Below are 24,681 nucleotides of genomic sequence, written 5' to 3' on the forward strand. Positions count from 1 at the left end.
AATTAAATGTCACAATAAAGATTCCTATGAAGATAACGTTAACAGTACGCTTGAAAAATTTATTGATTGGCTGGAAAAAAATAACTTAATTATAAATTTAGAAAAAACCAAAGTAATGCATTTTTATCAAAGAATAGTAAATACAAATATGAATATAAATTATAATGGACAAACAATAGATGAAGTTAACGTAGCAAAATTTTTAGGGATTACGATTGATAGTCAACTGACATGGAAAACTCAAGCAGATAACATTTGTAAAAAACTTAGTTCAGCTGCTTATGCTTTGTATAGCTTATCTAAAAAAGTTAACACTCAAACAGTATTGATAGCTTACCATAGTCTAGTTGTTTCTGTCTTGAGATTTGGAATAATATTCTGGGGTAACTGTAGCGAGAGAGAAAATATTTTTAAGGCGCAAAAACGCTGTATTAGATCTATTTTTAATCTCAAAGTGACTGACAGCTGCATACCTACTTTCAAAAAATATAATCTTTTAACTTTCCCATGCCTATACATATTGGAAATAGCTATTTTTGTAAAAACTAATCACCACCTATTCCCGACTTTAAAGATGTCTAGAAACAGAACCACATGTCTAAGATCTCAATATGAAGATAAGTTATATCTAGGTAAATATAAAACTTCTTTGTTGACAAAGAGTGTCATGGGTATGGCTCCTCGAATCTACAACCATCTACCAAAAATGATAAAAGAGCTACCATTAAGAAAATTCAAAAACACACTCAAAAATTTACTTATTAAAAAATGCTATTACTCTGTATCCGATTTCATTAATGATAACTCAATTTAGCTTACAGTATTATTGTTCTTAGATTAAATTAATATAGTTATAAGTGATACCTAGATTATATGTTTATAGTATAAGTCCTATTTTTTGCATGCCATTCTGGCAGAATGTACACGGGTCAAATAAAATTGTAACACCTAATTGTAAATTACCTACATTTTATGCAAATAAATAAATCTATTCTATTCTATTCTATTCTATTCATTTCATACACTTCATTCTAGTTTACAACAACTAACATAATGTTTACTCTACTAGTCTCTGTATTACAAGCAGTCCTTCTACCCGGCTTAGGTCGCCGTAAATAGGAATATCACCGCCCCTTTATTTGCAAGACGACATCGCTAAATTACTGAAGGTGCGCCCCCATGCACTGAAAATGTCCACGACAAACGTCAAACTTACAAAACGTGTCTTCGAAAGTAAGGACAAATGCCCACTACGATTTTTTGTCTATTGATAAGTCGGGATATTATTTGTTTAAAAAAATCTAGACTATATTGTTGTTACTACATTATTAGATAAAAATAAATCACTTGCCCTTTTGTAATACAGGCACTCACGTGCATAAACGAAGCGATGTAAAAGCGAGAAAAGTTTTTCTTCTTCGATAATAAAACAGAGAAAAATCTTTAATAAAAGATAGCATTCGATTAATTTCATTCGCCAAGTTGCACTGTTAAAATATTGGAGTTATTAAGAGGAAAATGCTCGCGCTTTTATCTGCCAAATCGACGACTCGTACCTATATTATTTCGTTCAAGCAACGTCTGTGTAGTGGTGAAGACTAGCTTTTCCCCTCGGTCCACCCGGTGCCGCGGTGCACCCCGTGCCCGGTTGAAAAGTAGCTTGTGTCCTTTAGACTATTCGTACTCCCAATATAATTTAAATCGGTTCGGCAGTCGTCAAAGCGTGACAAACTGTTACTTTCGCATTGATCCCCTTCATGGAGTTGCATACTGAATAAAAAGAAAAACACGGAGCCACACGACATGGATACGAAATTCGAATAAGGATGCAATCGCTGCATTTGCTAAACTAGAGATACAAAGAAACTCCTTTCTACCTGTCTCCACGTGACGGGAACTACGCATTATTCACATACCTCACGAATTCTTCGCTGCCTTGCCCAAGAACTTGGCAGCTGAACTGCTGGATTACGACTTTATTTGTGCAAATAACTGTTAACATTCTCATGTTTCCATTGTAATCTTCCAATCTTGTGTTACCCGCGACATATTGGAAATCTAAGACAAATTTGAAGATGTAATCGGTGAGATATATGTCGACTTTATAGTTGGCGCAATTTTCCTTGCAACTTGGAACGTTTTATTTCAAATCCACTATTTTTAAAAGAATGCACTTTTGGAAAACTTAGCACTGCTTCATGTTCGCGTGCTGATTAATAAATTATATTATCAGTAATAAGCTTACCGTATCCATTGCAGCCTTATAATGATGATACTTAACAGTAAATTAATTTATACATCTGAATTAGTGTCGAAACTGTTCTCTCTGGTCGCAAATAAAAACGCGTGGAAAAGTTACTGTAGTAATTACAAAAAAAAAACTGTTAATCAAAATAGACGTGATTTTTCGTTTAAAAATAAATCGGTGTGAAAATATTTTTTGGCATAATTGCGTAAACTGGTTAACAGCGGCGTATGTAGCCTACGTTAATAGAATAACAATTTAAATGGATTTGGTGGATTAATTTGATCATACATATTGATAACATGAAAATTATTTTCATTTTTAATTTAAATTGCGATTTTTATTATTTCTAGTAAACTAGACCAGTTTTAAAACTAATGGTTCAAATAAAGAGACTCATCACCTAAGTATGAAATCCAGGTAATTGTTTATGAAGTAATGAAGTAAATGATATAATGCATCAAAATATGTCCAATATTCATTAAAACAAAATAATAAAATGACATCCATTACCATCTATCAATATATTTAATGGAAACTGTGATATGTTTTGATTATAATTATAATAATTGATGCATCTGGCAAATTCACGTGAAATTAACATTACCGTGATAGTTTACTGATTGAACTAATTAATTGGAGTGTTTATTCAAAATCATTTCCAGTTTACGCTTGCTTATTAACAATGCAATCCATAAAAACGAGCTTTAAATATGGATCATAATTATCGAGTTCTCGCGTAGCATTTCACGGTGAATAATTCATTCTTATTTCATATTTAAGTTTGTTCTGACAATTTAGAAATAGAATATAGAAAGAATTATCCGATTCACGGAGAGCAGTTTTTCGCAATCTCCGCGCGTTTTTATGTTGATTTTCCGATCGCAGATTTTTATTATCCGATAAAAGTTTCATGTTGCGCTTTTGTTCAAAAATAAACAAAAGTGCACTTTTGTTAATCCCGCCCAGCTTTGCGCAGGTTTTATTTTTCCGTACAATTTTTAAAACACATTCATTTATGCACGAGTTTATATGGTAATCTTTGATACCTGACTGAAGTAAGCTGTCAATAATAGTTTAATAAGGTCTCGACTAATTTCGAACTGCACGTCGTACTACTTCAGATAGCTTCGTAAAGTTATACCAATTTTGAGACTAGCTGAAATGTTTAAACTAGATAGGTATAGATTTGTTGGATGTCAAAATTCTACCAAACGTCTACCTTGATAAAAATTAAGTATGGTCCTAGAGTTTTATAGAAGAAAGGAGATTTTTTGTTCGTTATAAAAGCTATTTGTACTACACGCGGATGGAAATACTTTGAGTAAGCCTATATCATATCATAATAAGTATCGTAGGTAAAACTACATTCCTGTACGGAAAATGCATTAACAATCCTTTTAAGGATAGTGAATACCATTAATGATGGTCTGTTGTACTCTGACGGGGCAGGCCTGTTACGTATTAATTCACTACATGCAGTTACAGAGCCGCGCTTAATTTAGACACATGTATTTATCCCGAAACTATTACCTACATCATCATACGACAGATTATATCAGTTATCTTAAATAATAGAATGTATCAGAATGTCGTTGACCCGCGAGCTACTGGCTCTGTGCGTCGCGTATGTATACATAATCCTAATCTGGTCTCAGAAAGCGGTCTGTTTGTTTGCTTGATCTCAATCCGCGGATGATTCTCCCGCTAATCTATTTAAGATAGACGCCACTGGGTCACCATTACTCGTTTGGTATGAAACGCAACCTAAATCCGTGCCACAAATGTATTCGTAGTGCGCTTATTTTTAGTTTTCTCCATAATTGTGACGTCACGCCTTTGTCTCCATAGTTCTACGGAGTTGTGACGGCACTGTGGTTTTATAGTGAAGTAGTAAATCGCTTCTCGATCTATTTACACAAATATTCGGTAACAAAATTTTGTAAACCTAAGCCACATGTCAAACCGGATAACACATTATTAATTACTATTTATAAAATAATTGCAAACTTGTTGATTTAATTCCCACCTGTTATAACTAATACTATAATGTAATATTCAATTACCAAGTGATCTCCTCTGCCTTGGTCTGAGATGAATTATAAAAAAGGTAGTTGTAAAAGACTGAAGTTTTCAAAAACATCTTTGTCTGCAGGAATTTTGTATTTGAAATAGTGGAAAAAATGTTGTTGCAATCCGTTCGGTTGCTGCAGGCCATTTTTCCAGGTATCGAAAAAGTGAATGCAGCATTCTTGAATCCTTTGAGAAATGTCTCTCCCAGCTTTATAATATTTTTTACATTCTTTGTTGTTCATGACTTGTTGTTCTTTTTAGAATTTTAGAATGCTTCCCCGGTGAGCTATATTAATTAAATTATATCGGGAATGTAAGGTATAAAAGCTGGAATAACATGGAATGCATTCAGCGTTAATCCCCATGTTCACTATTTATGGAGTACTTGTGCCAAATGAATGCATTTTAGAGTGCTGACGCTAATCGCAATTCTATTTATATGGAATATTAAGGATTATCAGCTCTGAATTGGTAATTTATTACAAACTGTATGTGGGTTGCAAATATATTCAGCTTGCTGATAATATAGGTGACAAAGCTGAGCTTTTATGTGACGTCGTCTGCAACATTTTAATTTCGTCAAATTATTATAGTTGTGATATAACACGTGTCTCTTTAAGTCCATTCCATTTTCATTATTACAAAATATTATGAGTACTGTATAATTAATTACACAAACGTGAGATTAAGCTTGAATTTTTGAAGATGGAAACATAATGCAACGACAGTAAAAAGAGAAAAAGGCTTGTTCTTATGTCCACAACATTTTCATTTAAAAGAATATGATGTGTTATTATCTAGAGTCTTTACTTGAGACTAAGCTTGAACTGAGATATGCATTTTGTTATGCATAAAGGATACATAAAGTAATTACATTAAAAAAAAAACTAGAAGATGTTCTTTACACGTGTCTGCTTAACACTCCTCTACTTTCATTATAAAGAATATAATGTACAGTTAATTATCTTAAGTAAAAGACGGTAGTCTTAACTAGAGACTAAGCTTGGCTCTAAGATATGCATTTAGGTTCTTTACACGTTCCTACTTTCCCATTTTGCATTACAAACAAAGAATATGATGAGTATTGTGTAATTCATTATATAGAGGCCAAGACAGGAGTCTTAACTAAGCTTGGGCTTAGATATACGACTTTGTCATGCAAAAAGAATGCATAATGTATTGACACAAAAAAAAAAACTAAAAAAGGTTCTTTACACGTCTCTACTTTTTCATTTGCATTAAATACACAGAATATAATAAGTATTGTGTAATTCATTATCTAGAGGCCAAGACAGGAGTCTTAACTAGAGACCAAGCTTGGGCTTAGATACGTCTTTAACATGCAAAAGGGAAACATAATGTAATTAAACTAGTAAAACTAAAAGAAATTCTTAACACGTGTCTCATTATGACCACTCCATTTTCATTATAAAGAGTATTATGTACTGTTAATTTTCTAAAGTAAAAGACAGTAAAGAAAAGACAGTAGTCTTAACTAGAAACTAAACTCGGACTAAGACATGCATTTTTGTCTTGCAAAAAGGATGCATAATGTAATGACACAGAAAAAAAAAACTTAAAACTTCACACGTTTTTTCTTTTCCATTTCATACAAAGAATATGATGACAATGAAATGAAAGACTAAGATTATGCATTTTTGCATGCAAGAAAGAAACATAATGTAATGACAACAAAAAAAAAGTGTCTTCTTAAGTCCACTACATTTCCTATTGTAATTAATTATCTAAGTTAAAAGACAGCAGTCTTAACTAAGGACTAAGCTTGAACTAGGATATGCATTTTTGTAATACATAAAGGAAACATAATGTCATTACACATCTTTTAGTGTCATTACACTAAAAGATGTTCCTACAGAAGTGAATACAAAGGTTTCACTGGCTACTATTACATTGAATCTTGGGTTTGTGTATGTGAAAGCCGTTAAGAACTTTCTTTGTACTAGTTTGTTGCACTGTAAGACTTGTAGTTGTAACATCATCTAGCTATTGTACCCATTGTTTTCAGTATTGCTCGGGCAAAAGCTTCGTACTGAATGAATCGCTCACTGACAATAGTACTCTAATCGTTGGCTTTCCAAGCATCATTGTGACACATCTCGACATAAGTCACCTTAGTTATTTATGTGAACTTTTCATTTTACGATTATGAAGTACAATCGGTCCTCATCAGCAATCCAGGGGATATTCTTCCCACAATCGGATACCAATTTTATAGTAAAATAAAAACACTTTCGCCCTTGTAATATTGGTCGAAATGAAAAAAAAAATGAAAGTGTATTTCGAAATATGAAGAGGCAAAATTGACACCGAAAAAGGTTGAGCACTATTTTAAGTGCAAAATGCACGCGTGCAAGGAAATTATAAACCTCAATTATTATGCAGTTAAATACATCATCGACCCATCGATTTTGTGAATACGCAGCGCGATCGGTTCACTAGAGGCATTGGCTGTACGCCATCAATTACAAATTAATGCATATGCTGAAATTATGTCATGTACATGTATGCTATCAAACAGGATTACCGTAGCTTAATACAGTTTGAGGTAATTGCAGTTGACGTGAACATTCAACTTGGGCGATGTGATGGGCTGCCACGCTGCGGGAATATCCAAACCGATGATATGTTGTGCCTGCGGACACGACCGTGCTGTGCGTGCGGTTAAACCACTGATTTGGTTAAAAACCGCCACTGGCATATTGTGTCAAAATTCGGTTAACCGCAGCTGAACCTTCACTGTAGAATAGTGTTCGACAGTTTCGATTCTTTTGGATAGGGAAGTTAAAGAGTAAATAACACTTATTTTGTTAGTTTTAGTTTTATTCTTTTACCTTAACCGCCATCTTTTCAGTTATTTACTTTTATTTCAGATCATTTTCCATGTAAAAAAGCTCTCGACTTCGATATCAGCCATCATCTGATTTTTATCGCTGCAGTCTTAGTTTAATAATACATAAACAGCGAAGTGGAAAATGTCCAAACATAATCACCCAGCTGGTCACTATAACCGATATTATCAAAAACAAATCGAGCCAGCGAGAAAAGCTAGTTTTGCTTTTATAAATACCACAAGAAACAAAACAACCAAGAATAGACTTCGTGCACATCAGTCGCTTTTGTAAACAGTAAACTACCAAGATAAACATTTTATTGTTGTATTGAACATGATCCTTTATCATGTTATATCGTCCTTGTCTCAGACCCACAGTATTCAGTATATTAAGCCCTCGGGTTAAACAGTTCAGTGCGGCGGTCAGTTCACATCAATCATAATAACTTTTAGCTCAATTAAGTCTGCACATTACGTAGTGTTGTGCTTAACATTGTTAGCTCTGAAGCCTGAGTTTACCGATGTCGACAGGTGGTACGCGTGCATCAGCCATTGGAAAGCGTAAACCTATTTTGGAAGCTTCGGTGTCAATTAGCTTTATAACAACGGACATGACACTAAAGCTGGACTTTCATCGGATAGAGGAAATAACACGTGTGAAACACTGGGTATAGTTAGGTATTTGAAAATTTTGATGCATCTGTATTTCCGTGATTGAATGGCGATCTGACTATTTACATTATCTGCTATCGAAACTAATCTTTGATTGTAACCTATATCGCTGTCCAATCGAAAGAATAAGCCTGTCTTCATTCACTTTTAATGTCAATAAAAGTGCATAGGTTAAAAATAACCATAGATTTGTACGTAACAACGTAGCAATGATATGCACACAAATCAAATATAACTCGTGTTCGATATAGCTTACTCGGTCACAGTGCCAAAGCACCACTTGAAAACTGCGTTGGTATAAATACACGCAAGGTGCAAGTTTAACATTAGTTGTTGATAGGATGCCAATATACCGTCAACGTCTATAGTTGATGGACTGATGAGTTGGGGAATCAGAATCAGGTAAACCAATGCAGTGACGTAGCTACGGGCCTTTTGCCTATATTGTTTCCTGTGCGTCAATTTAGCGTGCCATATATGATGTTAACGATATATTGTAGTAGGTATGTATCACAAAGGTATGATTAATTATGATATTTTTCATTCTGTTCTAAATAAGGTCAAATCTGGGTGCCCAGTACAACAATTCCCTTTAATTTTAAGACTTATCTGTTGTAGTAACTCGCCGTGACCCTAAACTTAAAGATGTTGCGGTGAACCGTGGTTCTGTGCCACACGCATGCGGTACTCAGTGAGGAAAAGTTGTGATTCTCAAGGGTCTCACCTTGTCAGACACGACGTCATTAATATGCGCGACTTGTCTGAGTATTCTATTCAGTAGGAAAATGGTAATACAGTAAAATTACTCCTCTTACAAAACAAACAAGTATTTGACTTCGCTGTTTATAGGGAATGCTTAAAAATCAACTGTATATCAATATGAATCCTTTTTTGTAGTATTTTACTACTACCTACCGCTGCTTGTGGATTTTTTTATAAACGATTCAATTATAATATTCTAGTGGAGTTTAAGAGGACACTGCTAACTTTTAGTGCACATTACAACAATCTGGTATCTAGCCAGAATCTTATCGATCAAAAAGTTTAATTGGATTCACGATTAGCATCAAATAAACTGTCAACTAAGCCGCCGGGCCAACTATCGGCCGACAGTTTAGATTGCAGTGTGCAGGGGGTATAATAGTTCTTGCGCCTCAACTTTGTCACATTATGCCTTGCAGCTACAGGATGGTATATTACATAAGGACAGTCAAGTTTCCTTCTTACTTTATATCTTTTTTAAAGAAATCGGTTTTTGATAATTGTTAATGACGTCCTTACAATCGAGCTTTACAAAAACTTTACGTCTTTACAAACAAATACAGCGTCAATTGAAGAATGAAAAAATGTTACGCAAACTAAGAACACTCGAAAAACCCTTATCCGTAGCATTAAAAAAAATGAAATCGGATTGTAAGTTTCGGCGCTTATTTGGTACAAAACAATGTTTCCCTTTCATCCTTAGCTTTTAACCTGTTGTTATCAGTACTTACGTTAATAACTATTGAGTAATTTGTGTTAGTACAGATGTACTATGATTTTAACGTGCTGAAAAACGGTCAATGTTTCTCCTGATTTTTGTACTGTTCCATTTATCGTTTGACAAAAATAGGCAATGCATTGCAACCTCGTATCATTGTACGGTAAGTAGGTACGTAAGACTGCACGGATACTTGCACTCTTATTCAACATGATAGTACTTAAGGAGTCGTTTCTTCGTCTTCCGAGCTCTGACTTATTACATTGTACCATTTCCTTGTTCTTAGGTTCATTATATGGATCTTAAGCGTACTTTAGTGTTCTGAGATTCGTACTTTCGTCTGTTCGTTTTTGGTGACTAGCGACGAAACGAGATGTTTCTTTCACCTCGGTTCCGAGTACCAGTGATCATGTCGCTACTCAAATACAAAGAGGCTTTTTCGGAATAATGATAATCATACATTTTAATTAAAATTAATGAACAGCTTTGATTTGGTAAATGTGGTCAATATTATTGAAACAGTCGCATAATGATATGTACATTAATTTAATGTAATATGGAAATGACTACGGGCTTACAAATAACATTGATGACAGTTAATGGTGCAGTACAAGACCACTGAATAGAGTTTTGATTAAATAATCGTATTCAATCTCTGCCTTACAAAGTACAAGATTGCAATATTGATCGACTTATTTATACTTTATTGTTGAACGTGCAACCGGGGTCGTTTCCATATGAGAGAAGAATCCTTTGACTATGGATATAAAATCTTGAAATGTCCTTCAGTTTCGCCCATCGGGAGGCAACATGCTTGTTGAGAGATTAAAAAAGATAAAGCTATGGATTCATCATAATAGGAGTATTGAAAAATCCAATATACTAAAAGGTACGGAGATACGAGGACCTTTGTTCAGAAAACTGATTTGAAAATGAAGCTCAACAACTGACGTTGTACCCACACAAAGAGCTCACGCTAGCTCAAAGCGGTGATTTCAGTTTTTTTATTATGTTTGCAATGCCTTTATAGTTCATACAGAATGCGAAACACTATTAGAATAGGGTATTACCCTCAATGTTGCCTAATGCAAATAAATAAATCGACAATGCTATATATCACATCTTAAAAATAGAATTACTCACTGCGGCCGCGCCGCGAGCCAACTCACACGTTTTTCATGTAAATATTTTTTCGGGACGATATACTCCTCAACGAAAGAAAGAGCTTTATAGTATTTTTCTTGCTATTTAATTACTATGTAAAAATAAAATACATAAAATACCTAAAACCATAAAAGACATGTATTCACCTACAGAGGAAAGTTTTCAGTTAAAAGGTTTTTTTTACTCTATTTTCATAGTCATTTTCTGAGAACGACTTTTAATACATAAAACAGAGCTTTTCTTTTAATTTTAAATTCAAAGAATTCGATAGCGCTGGTCCTTTTGAATAAATAATAATAAAACCAGTTTGCATTATGAAAGTAACTCCATTATGAATTGAAAATAAGTTTGGAAAACCATATGTTTTACCCGTTGTAGAAATAAATAAGGGATCATTTTTGAAAAAGCACTATATGTAAAGAAATATTATTGAACTAAAGGATTCGATACGTAACAATACGAGTGCATAATACCTTAATGAAAAGCTTTATAGAGGCACTGTAACTTTAAGTAAAATTGTCTGAAGATGTCGAGTGGCAAGGTGCGCTACGTCAAGCGCTGTGTACGGCTAAAAGAGGAATTTTATGGAACTGATATGATTTTACAGAACAATGACAATCGAAAATATTGAACATCTTTGGCAGTCGTTACGGGTAGTCAGAAACCAGTCAGTCTGACAACCAGTTTTACGAAGGGATATTGGGTTGCCCAGGTAACTGGGTTGAAGAGGTCAGATAGGCAGTCGCTTCTTGTAAAACACTGGCACTCTGCAGCATCCGGTTAGACTGGTAGCCGACCCTAATATAGTTGGGAAAAGGACAGGATGAAGCCATTGTACACTAAAAATAAATAAGTAAATAAATAAATAGCTCGGTAAATGATGAATGAGAATCGAAAGCGATAAAGAAATATTTAAACCACAATTTTTACTAAAAAAAATCAAAGTATAACCACTGTAGATGTAACTGATTAGCAACAATAAAGTTTCTCCGAGAGCTCGGCCCCAAAACAGTTGTTTGCATTGCATGACCGTGTTACTTCAAGATATACGACTCATGAGTCACTCATGCTGTACGCACTTCCACGTGGACCGAGCATTTCTAGCTAACCGATTTTACATGATACATGAAAAACTGTAAACCCAGTTGCACCGTTTAACTATAACGATAATACAACCAGCCGTATAATTGCCGCAAATCGGCGATTTGACAACCGAAAATGGTTCGGATATCGATAACTAATGGTAAGATTAAATTATTCCGCAAAATATGCGTAAAACTTATCGAAATAAATTGTGATTTTCATGCCTGAGTGTAAGAACTGAATTTTACATGCACCTTGTAAAGTCTTATTACCTTCTAGGGTAGGTACAATTTATATTATTGTGTTATATGCGGCTCCATACTGCATTCTAATACATACCGGCAATACACGAGAGATAGGTACAATAGCAGTAATTATTACTACGCTCAGTATTATCTGTGCAGTGCGGTTGAAAAGTAATCAAGTATTATCAAAAGCGAAATGTTGAAACCCTCACTGTCAGAAGCAAATTAAGCCTACAAAATGTAGTAATTAACTCTGAGAACTCATCTGCGGCTGCAAGCCTCCAATTTCCGTTTTCATTGAATTCAAAAATCTGTACATGCCAGTACTTTATTTATTGCCGATAAATAAATACTCTATCTATTACTATTCACTAACATTTCTACCTGAAAACTGACAGATTTTTCGCAAAATGCAATAACTCCCGAATTCCAATAGAGGGTTCAGTGAGTTAGTTTTGTGCAACTATTTTTAACGTGCTTGATTTGCTTTCGCTTTGCCATGGCTGTAACTTTGAGTTTACGCAGGTTTTAATAAACCTTTCCGGACGGTATTTTTTCAACATATCAATGAAATATGAATACTGAACCTATAAAAAAATATAACTGCAAACAAATCCCCTTTGCCACTATATTGCCGAACTTGATTGACAGTAGGATCTGTCAATCAAGTTCGGCAATAAAAAACTGATATGAAAACTTAACTAGGTTGACGATTTCTACCTTTAATAGTATCAGAGCAACATAAAACGGCATCAAGGTAGATTAATCATAGCAGCTTTGAACCACATTTCCATGATTGTCCCACCATTATATCCAATGTCAAACGTCACCCTTTAGAGCACTTGTATTCTATTTTTATATTCAAACATAAAAGTGGGTCATCATAAGACAGGTACACGGTGCACTTAAGGTCTCAGACCACTTACACGGCACCGCTCCCACCCGGCAAAAAAAAACCTAATTTAATTATCTACTTAAAATTATTGCCCGTTATAGTTCGGCCATTCAGAGAATGCGTTCCTGACACGTCGCGATTGAACTGACGACGTAACTTTGCAATGGCGTTGCAGTTACGATAAAAATATTTTTGCTGGTTGTTTACCGTTTTAACAATTGAGGAGCATTAAAACAACATTATTATATCAATAATCAATGAATGTTATTACGTCGTCAGTTCAATCGCGACGTGTCAGGAACGCATTCTCTGAATGGCCGAACTATAGTTAGGTAAAATATATAGACAATTTAGATTGGCCATATAAATTAGCAGATAGCTCGCTGTCAGCATACTGAAACGACCGCACCGCGCGGACAACTATGTCCATAGATGCAAGTTGTTCGTCGCTGCATTTAATAAAAGTAGTAGTGGGCTAAGACCTTTACGTTTCTTTTGAAATGGCCTCAAATTACATCTGTCATTAAAAAAATTCTTCAAAGCCATGAAGCGGCCCTACGGCTTTAATTTACTCATTATGTCCGACTACTGGGTTGTCTTTCTTTATGAATGTTTTATTGTACCTGTAGACATGTTCGTCGAACTAATATCGGCACTACGGATCCAAAAGCGTGGATACGACACTTGTCATCAATAATTGAAAATAGAAAAGCGGTCCATTTTCCTTTGTCCTTCGTCTATGTAATCGCCTTACTTCGCAACAAACAACGCTTTGTATGGACAATTATTTCTACCATTCCCCCGGTCTATTTTTAACAGGAACTCATAACATTTGATTCAATAGGTAACTACGCTTTAACAAATCTTTTTGTTTCAATTTGGAATATCATTCGTAATCCGTCGTGTAATTCCACTTGTCTATTGAAACTGCTAAGATAGGCAAGACATTATATAATTAAAAATCGATTGATTTAAAGATTCGATACCTGCGAAATTTCGTGATGAGTGAGTGGTTTACCTTTCGCTTTTCTATATGTATTAAAAAAAATCGAGTAATCTACGGAAACAAAAACAAAACAAAAGAAACCACATTCTAACATATCCTAACTAGCTAATAACTTTCAGGTGCATTTCCGATGACAAGCATTATGTGTAACATGTCAAGGCGAGGTGAGGAATTACGTCAATCATACTGGCCGTTTAAAGATGTACTTCTATTCACTTATAGTCATTACCATACGGACTCTTTGCTGCTCCGATGAATATTTTATCATGAAACTTGCGGCTTGTGTTTTCATAGTTAATGCACAACAGATTACACGCCGTACAAATTGATCGTATTTTCTACGAAGTCTTGCCAATAATTGTGTCTTGTTAGATACCTTATTTAATGTTTAATTAGCATTCATGCAGTAGACAATGCTACTTAGTCTGTACGACTTTATCTATTAGTTAATACGTTAAGTAGATTGCGGTTTGCACTCGATAAGCTGTTAGTCTGCGGTACGTTACAAGTATGGAATAGGTTTAATTACCCGTCAATTTCAGGTACCTGTACAATTAGTGGAACCGCAGTATGAACTCGACGCGCTAATTTGCCTCGCCTGCGAACGGTACCAGTCCTTGCCAGAATGTATGGGCTGCGATAATTATAAGTTGCAACACATTGCAAGGGTAAATTACTAGCATTGTCGTTTGCCGTCAAATAGCTTAGACGAAATTATTAGAAATACAGATGTAAATACTCATAATAAAATCTTGTCCCAACAATTAGAAAAACAGCTTTAAAGAATTTACCAATTAGTGTACCTTACCTACCACACTCATTCTTAAGTTATGCGCGAACATAACTTACGGCGATTCATTTGAATTCATAAAGTTTTAAATGTGTAATAACATGCTAAGTTACGGGTAACTATCATAAAACTACCAACTTTAATAGACTTTGATGGGTCAGTTCGATATGCTGTCAAAGTTACAGACACATTATGCGCCCTGCAACTCGTAGCATTAAATATAAATCGAAGGCAGCAAAGGCCTTGTAATTTAATATCCTTGTTCCATATCTATGTATCCGGACATAATAGCCGTTTTATGGAAAATTGCACTTCATTAACTGTATTGGTTTTTAGTTTACTGCATTTTCTTTAGGGGTGGTATTTTTTTATAAAATTGGGCCTCTCCCATAGATCCATGCGACGACATTTGCGCAAAGCATCAATTTGGTAGATACTTTTATTTGATATAATAAGGAAATTACTTTTTTTATATACATTAATGCATTATACTTAATACCTAAAAGTTTCGTCAGTTTCACGAGCAGTATTAAGATAGTGCAGCTTTTAATAAAAAATCTTAATTGCAACTCGAACTTAAGTAGACGATCGCGACAAGAACTTTCTGCGAAACTTGCTCTCAAAGATGAAAGTTGCTCGATGAAAGATTTCTTTTTTTATAGTTTATTACGGTGTTGAATCTCAGAGGGTACTTCTAATTAGTTACTACTAAATGGTCTCTGCTTAGTAAAGGGTAATTACTGAATAAAATAATCGACTTTTGAGTTTCAACTTTTACCCAATAATACGCAGTTAGTTTATTACCTCTATATACGTAACACCCAAGAGTGGAGTGAAAATGCCAGCAGCTGACGAGACGCACTTGACACGAAAAACATTGAAAACTCTTCATAAAACCTTTCGAATCGGATTAAATAAAATAATACAAATGAAAAATAAAACAGTAGATACACAATATTGGATAGCATTCTCTCGCTAATGGAACAACGCAGCAGAATTATTGGAAGCCTGCGGAGGTTCAAAGTAACTCATTTATCAAGACTTTATATTTTTCCATAAAAATAAAACCTGAGCAGTCTCATCTGTAAACAATTGCAACATTCTCTCTTTATTTTATTTTTAATCCTTTTTCATTTTATTTCCAGTCTTGTACATTTATTCCAATATACTTATGAGTTATGTATTAACCATGTATAGAGAATAATCCACGGCATTTACTTAGTTTTATATTTCAGATTCTCTTTACGCAGAAAGCTTGCAACAGTTTTTAAAATTTGCTATTCATTTTGTAAATATTCATATTTATAGTTCGGCCATTCAGAGAATGCGTTCCTGACACGTCGCGATTGAACTGACGACGTAACTTTGCAATGGCGTTGCAGTTACGATAAAAATATTTTTGCTGGTTGTTTACCGTTTTAACAATTGAGGAGCATTAAAACAACATTATTATATCAATAATCAATGAATGTAGTTACGTCGTCAGTTCAATCGCGACGTGTCAGGAACGCATTCTCTGAATGGCCGAACTATAATACCCTTTAAGCTTTTAGTATGTAATATTTTATTTTACTTTAGAGTGAAAGATGTTTTGCTTTATACGTGCATAAAGAACAATGGCGAAATAATTATTCATAGATTTATAAATCGTCTATGAAGGTGAATATTCTAGAAATCGAATAAATAATGTTCAATGTTTTATTAAATCCAGCTTATGATTTACCGAAGTTTATAATAAAAAAAGTCCATTATAACCAAATACTAAGTTTGTTCTAATTTATTGATACATTTTAAACGAGTTGGTATACTAAGGAAGAGTACGGGTTCCTTGACACATCTATAGAAGATTTTTGATTTTGCAAAAAATGGGCGTAACCAGTAACGTCAGCGAAGCTTTGGTAGAATATTTTCCACTATGACATCTCCCGCTCCGCTCGTCATTTTGTTCTCCATAGTGAGAGCTTATTACTCAAAATCAGGGTGCACCTACACGGTGCAAGTAGCATGCGCAGGTAACATGCATTTTAAATACGTGCGGGTCCAGCGATTGCAAAGCAAAATACCCACCCGCGTGCTCTTGTCACTTGCGCATGTTAACTTGCTCCAGCTACGTGCACCGTGTAGAAGCACCCTTACTGGGTTGGCATTACTTGACAATTATCAGTTTGAAAAGCTTATTCTACCTGTGAAAGTAACAAAGGGGTAGATATCGATTACAAAGGCTGCTTGTGTTGTAACTGAATCGCATAATAAATATCGTGTATACTGAAAAAACGATGTTCACGATTTTGTGTGTGTTTATATTGGAATTAGGTATTTTAATTCGGCAAATGCTCGATGTTAAAACTTTTCTAGATTTCAAATTTTACAGCAAAATACTCAATTATAAACATTCAATGATTTCTTTAGATTAATGTCTTTGTACGTTAGTATTTTTAAGGCACAAATAATAAAGAAGGAGACATACAAATTGTGGAAAGGGCATAATACAGTCGCATTGTATTATGCACCTTTCACAATTCGAAAACGTAGGTACAGGTGTTTGTAGTTGACCTGAATTCATTGCTACCGCGTCTATCACATACATACATCAGTTATAATGTACACTGATAAACAATAAATATTTCATTACAACAAAACCTAAGCTATATAAATGAAACTTGTCTGTCCTTTCGTGCGTCTGATGCGCTTTCACGCCAAAGTAGTGAACCGATTTAGGTAAATGTTTGATACTCAGATACTCTAAGCCGCTACGCTGGATGCAGGTCGCTTCCAACAGGTATCTGTGGAGATCAAAGGGGGAGGCCTATGTTCAGCAGTGGACGTCCTATGGCTGAGATGATGATGATGATGATACTCTAAGCCTAAGAAAGGGCACAGGCTACTTTTTATCTGGTTGCGGTGAAACGTTCTTTCGGGATTCTGGTGGAACTGCGGGGAACAACTAGTATATCATCACAAATCTGACAATCTTCTAGTAAAGTCAAAGTAGGTTGCATTTTGATGTAGTAGTTTACAATTTTAAATATTAAAGGATACATCGTCATGAATAAAAGAATTTTAAGACCACTGCACCTATTGCAAACAAATGATCTACATATTTTTTTAATATTACATTATAATAACTTTTCAGGTAGCAATAGACAATATTTTCAGCATAAATAAACTGAATGCATTTTGAAACCCTTTAAGGCATCTAGTTCTGTGAACATTGCCATTTTCCAAAATCTATTATTTGCTTTATATTTTTTTGGTTTTAAGTTATAATAAGATTAGCCGGCCAAATATCAACTGTTACATTTTCAAAAATTAAACCTTAACGTTTTTACAATGGGACTACAAGTTCTTTACAACTAAAAACTAGTGTACCTTACTATGTAATGTATCGTAATCTCGTATAAAACAGTAAACAACCACGAATGACATAGTATCATGTCATCACATCATGGTACAAAGGCATTCAAATGAATGTTACAAGTGCATTACTTGCACGCAACGCCTTATAGATGTATTATTCTTGCTGTCAATACAAATTCCCATATCTCTATCAATGCACATACCAATTTCGTGTCAATCTGTCAATCTTTCTTCCTCATTTAGTATTTATATTATACCAGATATAATCAAATTGAAAGTTAAATTTAGAATAAAGCCCATGTTTTAATAATAGGTAAGCGATGAATGATTTATTTGTAGAATTGGCACAAGTCGATTAGACTAACAACAGTATGGGTATGTACCCGCAGTTTGTGTAAGAGATGTTTATTTTACTTGACTACTAGGGTAATGATCCGTGTGTATTTGAATGTATTTTCATGCCTTTTTTTATAATACTACAAGATATATTAGGTTATGGTTTGGTTCTAAAACTACATAGTTATTAATTATATCATAACTCATAATACGCCGTAGTCGGGTTCAAATAAGATCACAGCAACATCTATTAGGTATTATAACTTAAACGCAACACCATAAAAATAAAGAATATTATATCTATTCTAACAGTAGTAAAGTCCATAAAACTAAAATTATTTAAAGAATAAACCAATGCTTGTCCATAATGCGAGGCAAGGAATACTTGTACCTCATAATCACGTACTTCGCTAGGACGGTCGCGTAGTAAAATATATTTAAATGCGTTACGCAACGGTACTTTACGCGCTCGCTGGATTCATGCACCGAAGGTCCGCCGACTTTACCGTCGACAATCTATTTATATTGGAAGAGAAGCATCATTTTTAGGTTTTCGTACTAGATTTGTAAAAAGACAGTGATACTCGTCTGTCACCGAACCAGTGCATCCCAGAAACCGTGACATCGAGACAGTTGAAACTTCACAAATGATGTGCTTCTGTTGACGTTAGCAAAAGGATTAAACAAATATGAAAAGGGGCGAAGAAAATAAACGTTTTTGTCGATATTGATAACGGTAGAATACGGAATCCTCCTTGCACGGGTTCGACTCGAATTTGTCCGGCTTTTAACAAGTAGGTCATACTATAGTTCGGCCATTCAGAGAATGCGTTCCTGACACGTCGCGATTGAACTGACGACGTAACTTTGCAATGGCGTTGCAGTTACGATAAAAATATTTTTGCTGGTTGTTTACCGTTTTAACAATTGAGGAGCATTAAAACAACATTATTATATCAATAATCAATGAATGTTATTACGTCGTCAGTTCAATCGCGACGTGTCAGGAACGCATTCTCTGAATGGCCGAACTATAACAGTTTTTAATTCTATGAAAAGGGATTTTTAAACACTTGCATCTCTCTCAAATTCTAGAACATATCTCTACTTTTATTATAACGGAGAGTTCTTATTAGAAGTGATCCTTCTAAGCATATGAACTTCTGCATATTTTGTAAGTCTCAAATGCTTAAATGAAAATGGGTAACGTACGTTGATCCCATGCATTGCGTACTTCTCACTGCGTCACTACGTATATGTTATTCAATCCATTTTAGATCTAGCTGTGTTCACTATTAGCAGATGCAGAATGCAACTGCGTTTACTTTATGCAGGAAATAATGTGTTAGATTATTATCAAAGTGTAAATATAATTAGCATATATATTACCGTGGCATCCTATTGGTAAAAGAATTTTCAAAATCGGCTAACCAGATCCAGAGATAACACCCACAAAGTCGCAAACTCACAAACTTAAATTGATTGAGGTTGTATACCTCTTAATAATATTAGTATAGATTTCGAATTGCAACGCTAACAAGAAATACTATTAGTTAAATAAATTGAGAGAGCTTAAATGACTAATTGGTTTACTCAGTGGTCGAAGCGCTGTGACTTCCAATTATAAATATCAAGTCTATCCAGTACAACCTTTAGCAGTGTTTTGTAACCATTCTATTTATTTAATGTTCATTATATATAAGTAATTATATCAGAAAGAAGTTACCAGATAATTTAGGTATTGAGCCTAGCAAAATCTTACCGCTTTTTATATGATGTATCGCCCACAACGATTAAAAGCATTGAAAGTATTTATATAATCAATAATTTATGGGTAATTGACGCTTATAATGTTACCCACTTAGCTGGAAACATTTGAGACATCAGACATTCCCTTTTACCTAAAATAGAATTGACTCTCAACTTGGGACTCCAGATTATTTCATAAGAGAAATATGATATAATTATGCAGATTACTTTAAAACACATACTTTTTTGCAAGTAAGTATATATCGTTTTAAGGTCGTTTAGTGGATCGATTGGAGGAATTGTCTAAATGCTTAGCTTAAATTTCTCTCCGCACAGTGGGTCAAAACGTGAGTATTTAATTCTCACATGTTGTTAAATAAAGATAACAATAATTTTGCAAGCGTTTCGCAACGAATGTCGCGCTTACGCTTGGCGCCAAGGCGTACGCCTTGAACATATTGATAAGGGTCTCATGTTGCTGTTATCATACTGATGGCTTAGAAATGTACCTCGTGTCCGTGGATTACTTGTCTAAGACTGCTTTGTATCTTATTAGTTCAATTACAAATACCTTTCAATTTTTTATCTAGGAACCGGCCAAAAAAAGATCAGGGGAAAAATAATGAATTTTAAAATACATCGTGGATTCGTTGCGTCAAAAAAATGTTACACCTGTCTCCTGTTCGTTGATCATATAAGTTAATTCACATGTGGCAGTTTAATTTTACCTCATTAAGTGTATGCCTGTAGTTTATTCCTCCCGATAATGCATTCCAGGAATAAATTAAAAATAAAGGTGCTCATAAAAAGAATGACAAGGTTTTTGGTACCCACTATGTTCCCGCTGAAGCCATTTTCTTAACATTGTACCAAAACAAACTGAAATATTCTAGATTTATTCAGTATATAAACAGAACACTAAAAGCCGTCGTTCTATTTCAAGATGTCATCGAGTTTATTTAGATCGACGGCTTCTAATTCTGTAACATCGCGAAACTGAATTCACTACAATATGAGACGGGGTTACATTCAAACTGCAAGTTTATACAGCACCATTTTATTTTACACTTTAATTAAAAATAATAATATCTTCAGTAAATCATGTCAAACATACATGATTTTAGTGATTTCAACAACAAATTATAGATAGACAGCCCTGTGCCTAATCCATCGGGCCAGATGTGTGGGCGCTCTATATTTGTCACATCGGAATCATATTTTTAACCGAGTGCTCGAACGATACCATTGGCACCTGTTCCTAGTATATTAGTGACCCTAATTTTTGTCAAGCATGTTTACTGAAACCTCGTAAAACCGTTAGTTATATTCCTAACAGCCGGGCTAGAACACAACATAACGCCTTCCAGATGTGTGCAGTCTCAGAAATATTATGTATGGCTGTAATAATAATATATTTGTAGTCATTGTTATGTAGATACACTCGTAAACACGTAATAACTGCTATGCAGTTTGTGGTCGCTTGCCAACACACAAACACATGAAGTACTAGTAACCTATTAGTTAAGGTCTGGGCCTTAGTCTAATAATACGATGTCTCGTAACGGTCGCAGCGGTCCTTAGCCGCGACGATTATGTGCACGACCACTTCTAATGTAAGTATGTAAACCTTGCATTCGTTCAAAAGGATGCAACGGCAATGACAATACCTCATACTGCGTGATTATTATGTGTACAGAATTACCATAAATTCTCTTATGAGAATTACCAAACATCTAATATCCAACAGTCGCACTATAAAGTACAATAATAACTTTCATAATAAATGCATATGCGTTTCAAATCCAAGGTTGACAAAATAATTTACAATCTGCACTGAAGTGAAAATAAACTTTATGCACACATTTCAGCACAAATGCTACTCAAACATGTTTATGGTTGCCACAGTAGTCGTAATTAAAGAGACTCATTTGTGTGTCGTGTACAATGCGAAGTGCATGTGTTCGCGCGTGATGCTACTACATGCAGACTCACGGCTTTAATGCGAGGACGACAGGCCACGGGGGGCGGCTTCACCACATTTTGCGTATTATTTGAAACTTTCGGTCAAATAAGTAGGTCTTTTGTTCCGACCTGACGCAAACCGCTTACGGAACACACGGACGACAGCTTATGAGTTGGTACGAATAGTTTAAAAGTACTTAGTAGTTCGTTTGTTGAGTCTATAAAACACTATGAAATAAGTAAAATGGAATTTGTCATCAGACCCATTAAAGACTCTTCGCAGCAAGCAATTAAAGTGAAAATAAATACCTAAGAATACAAAAACAGCGGAAACGTAATAAGTAGGTAGTTAGTTCCGAGATTCCGAGCTCCGTGCCGATATTGTTTCCAATAAACAACTGGAGACAATATCGAGAGCTCTCTATAAAGTAATTAGTGTCCATCGATATCAATTGTGGTGCATTTGCTCACTATAAACCAGCTGTCTTTAGTTTTAAGCCCCGTCGGAGAGCGATTGTTTCAATGGAGATTGTTCTCAATAAACTGATTATTAATTTATTATGAAGTTGGCTTGCCCATCCTGTTTGGAAAGCGGGATTTGCTATGCGCTTGGGAGCACAGTTATTCGAACAAACTTCTGAAAATTGTACTTCGGTGAAAGCTTATCTATTCAATGAATAAATGGTTACCCTGTACCTTTCAAGTTCATAGCTACTTTAGATAAAGCTTAGCTTGCAGCCAATCCTTACATAATGTTTTTTTTTTTTCAGAATCATCTCGACATGAACACCCTGGATATGACAAAGAGTGAGCACCGTCACCTGGTGCTGCAGATTGCACTCAAGTGCGCTGACATCTCCAACCCGTGCCGGCCGTGGGAGATCAGCAGAAAGTGGAGCCTCAAAGTGTGTGAAGAGTTCTTCAGACAGGGCGACTACGAGAGGAAGCTCAACCTGCCAGTCACGGCACTTTGTGACAGGCACACCACCTCCATACCTAAGATTCAGACAGGTAAACAGTGTTCAAGGTCAACTGATGATACTCTTTTGATGCCCGTAAAGACAGTATTTTTGAAACTATAATTATACTTTCAGGTTTCTTCAAATTCGTAGTAACACCGCTTATAAGCGAATGGCACAGGTTCTTACAAAATGACCTGTCCTCTCAAATGCTTCGTAACCTGCAGTTCAATCAAAATAAATGGGAAACCTTAGTTCTCCAGGAGCAAGCTGAAGAGACCCGTACCGAAATATCCGATGCGGATGTTGTGGATGAAGACTCGCATTCGGATACCAATATCTCAGACAGCTCCGAGCTACTTCTGCCGCCGCGGCGAAGGCGCTCCCTCAACCCCGCCAGGCAGGGCGCATTGAAAGAACAGTTCCGACGGTTCTCAGTACCCTTGAACGTATTCCAAGATAGTAAATTCAAGAACAGGGATAAGAACCGCGCGTCATCGTTAGCAGAGTCGCGTAGCCGCGGTAACGGCAGCCCGTCCACCAGCGAGCAGTCCATACACTCGCAGCTAAGCGTGCGCGGCCACTGCGAACCCGCACAGGAGCCCGCCGAGAAGGTCCTCAGCTCAGAGAAACTTTTGCCTGATTCGTCGATAGCTTCTATCACCACGCCCGGCGAGGCTTCACGCCTCAACAATGTGATCAAAGAAGGAGGCTCTTGGAAACTGGTCCGGCAGCAAACCTTCCCTCCTTTAGAGTCAACATCGCGTGAAAACGCACTCGCGGCGCGACCGTTGCACACGAGTAATGAAGATTCCGTTTGGTTATCGCGTTTCAGACCAGACCTCCTGAAACTTGATCCGGGAGCAGGCTGTTCAAAGGATGATAAATATAGCCAATTAGTCGTGAGAGACTTAAAAAAGACTGAGAGTGAAGCCAGTTCCTCTGCAAATGGGGAATTGCCATCAACTTCGCGTAGCTTAGAGAAAGAAAACTCCGAACCGAAGCAAAGCAGAAGACATTCAAGCGCGGTAGGCAGTCAACTGCGCGACAACTTGACGTCGATGCCATTGCCCCTCGATTCAAATGCACAGCTGCAGCGCCGAAGGAAATCAGTGCCTACGGAGAGTTCCGTGTTAAGTGAGTTATTTTTAGCTACCAAATTACATTCTCAACATCCTAGGTACCCGAGAATGAAGTTTTTGATTTCCAGTTTCCTAATTTAAGATGTGACAACGACTGTGACAAATTGCCTCTCAGATTGTATACTCTTCATAATTCTGAAATACTTAAAACTAATACGACTATCGTAAGCTTTGGAACGAAACCAGCATAATTTTGAATAACTTCATATAAATTTTAGATATCATGCACCTACGACCGAACTTACAAAACAACAAAACTGATGTTACAGGTCCCAAAGAGGTGAAAGTTCGTGAGTCGCCGACTCTACTGCCGCAGTTACTTCGGCGCACCTTCTCAAACAAGGAGTCGTGGACAAGGCGGCGAGGTTCAGCTCCGTCTCCCGTGGCCCCCTCAGAGCTGCGAGGACTGGCATCCCTCGGGTCATTGCGACACAGCGTGAACGGAGGCCGAAGGAAACCAAGCCCCATAGCGACTTGCCAACAGTGGCTCGCCAAAGCAACGTACGGGGTTCATGAGCGCACACTCCAACAGTTCCCTCGCAGGAGTTCACTGCCCGTTGAGGTGATGACAGGTGCTCAATAGCTTAGCGGCTTTTTTATATTTTTTTCTTTTGCACATTCTTTGAATATTTTGCATATGATCAGGTTTCATTTTATGCAGTTATGTGTTTT

At 35.9% G+C, this 24,681-nt stretch overlaps 1 protein-coding gene across 2 annotated transcripts in view; it reads left to right on the forward strand.

Annotated features, from left to right (window-relative positions):
* LOC124644732 (high affinity cAMP-specific and IBMX-insensitive 3',5'-cyclic phosphodiesterase 8A-like) overlaps window positions 1-24,681 on the forward strand; it is a 109,417-nt gene that overhangs the window by 78,718 nt on the left and 6,018 nt on the right. Inside the window, exons 9-11 of one of the 2 annotated variants that reach the window (XM_047184229.1) lie at window positions 22,679-22,919; window positions 23,003-24,004; window positions 24,279-24,581. In XM_047184229.1, coding sequence (XP_047040185.1) covers window positions 22,679-22,919; window positions 23,003-24,004; window positions 24,279-24,581 — 1,546 coding nt within the window. The remainder of the gene's footprint in view (window positions 1-22,678; window positions 22,920-23,002; window positions 24,005-24,278; window positions 24,582-24,681) is intronic. The other variant, XM_047184228.1, reaches the window with a different exon arrangement.

This window comes from Helicoverpa zea, chromosome 31 (assembly GCF_022581195.2).
Source record: "Helicoverpa zea isolate HzStark_Cry1AcR chromosome 31, ilHelZeax1.1, whole genome shotgun sequence".
Classification (NCBI taxonomy): Eukaryota; Metazoa; Arthropoda; class Insecta; order Lepidoptera; family Noctuidae; genus Helicoverpa; species Helicoverpa zea.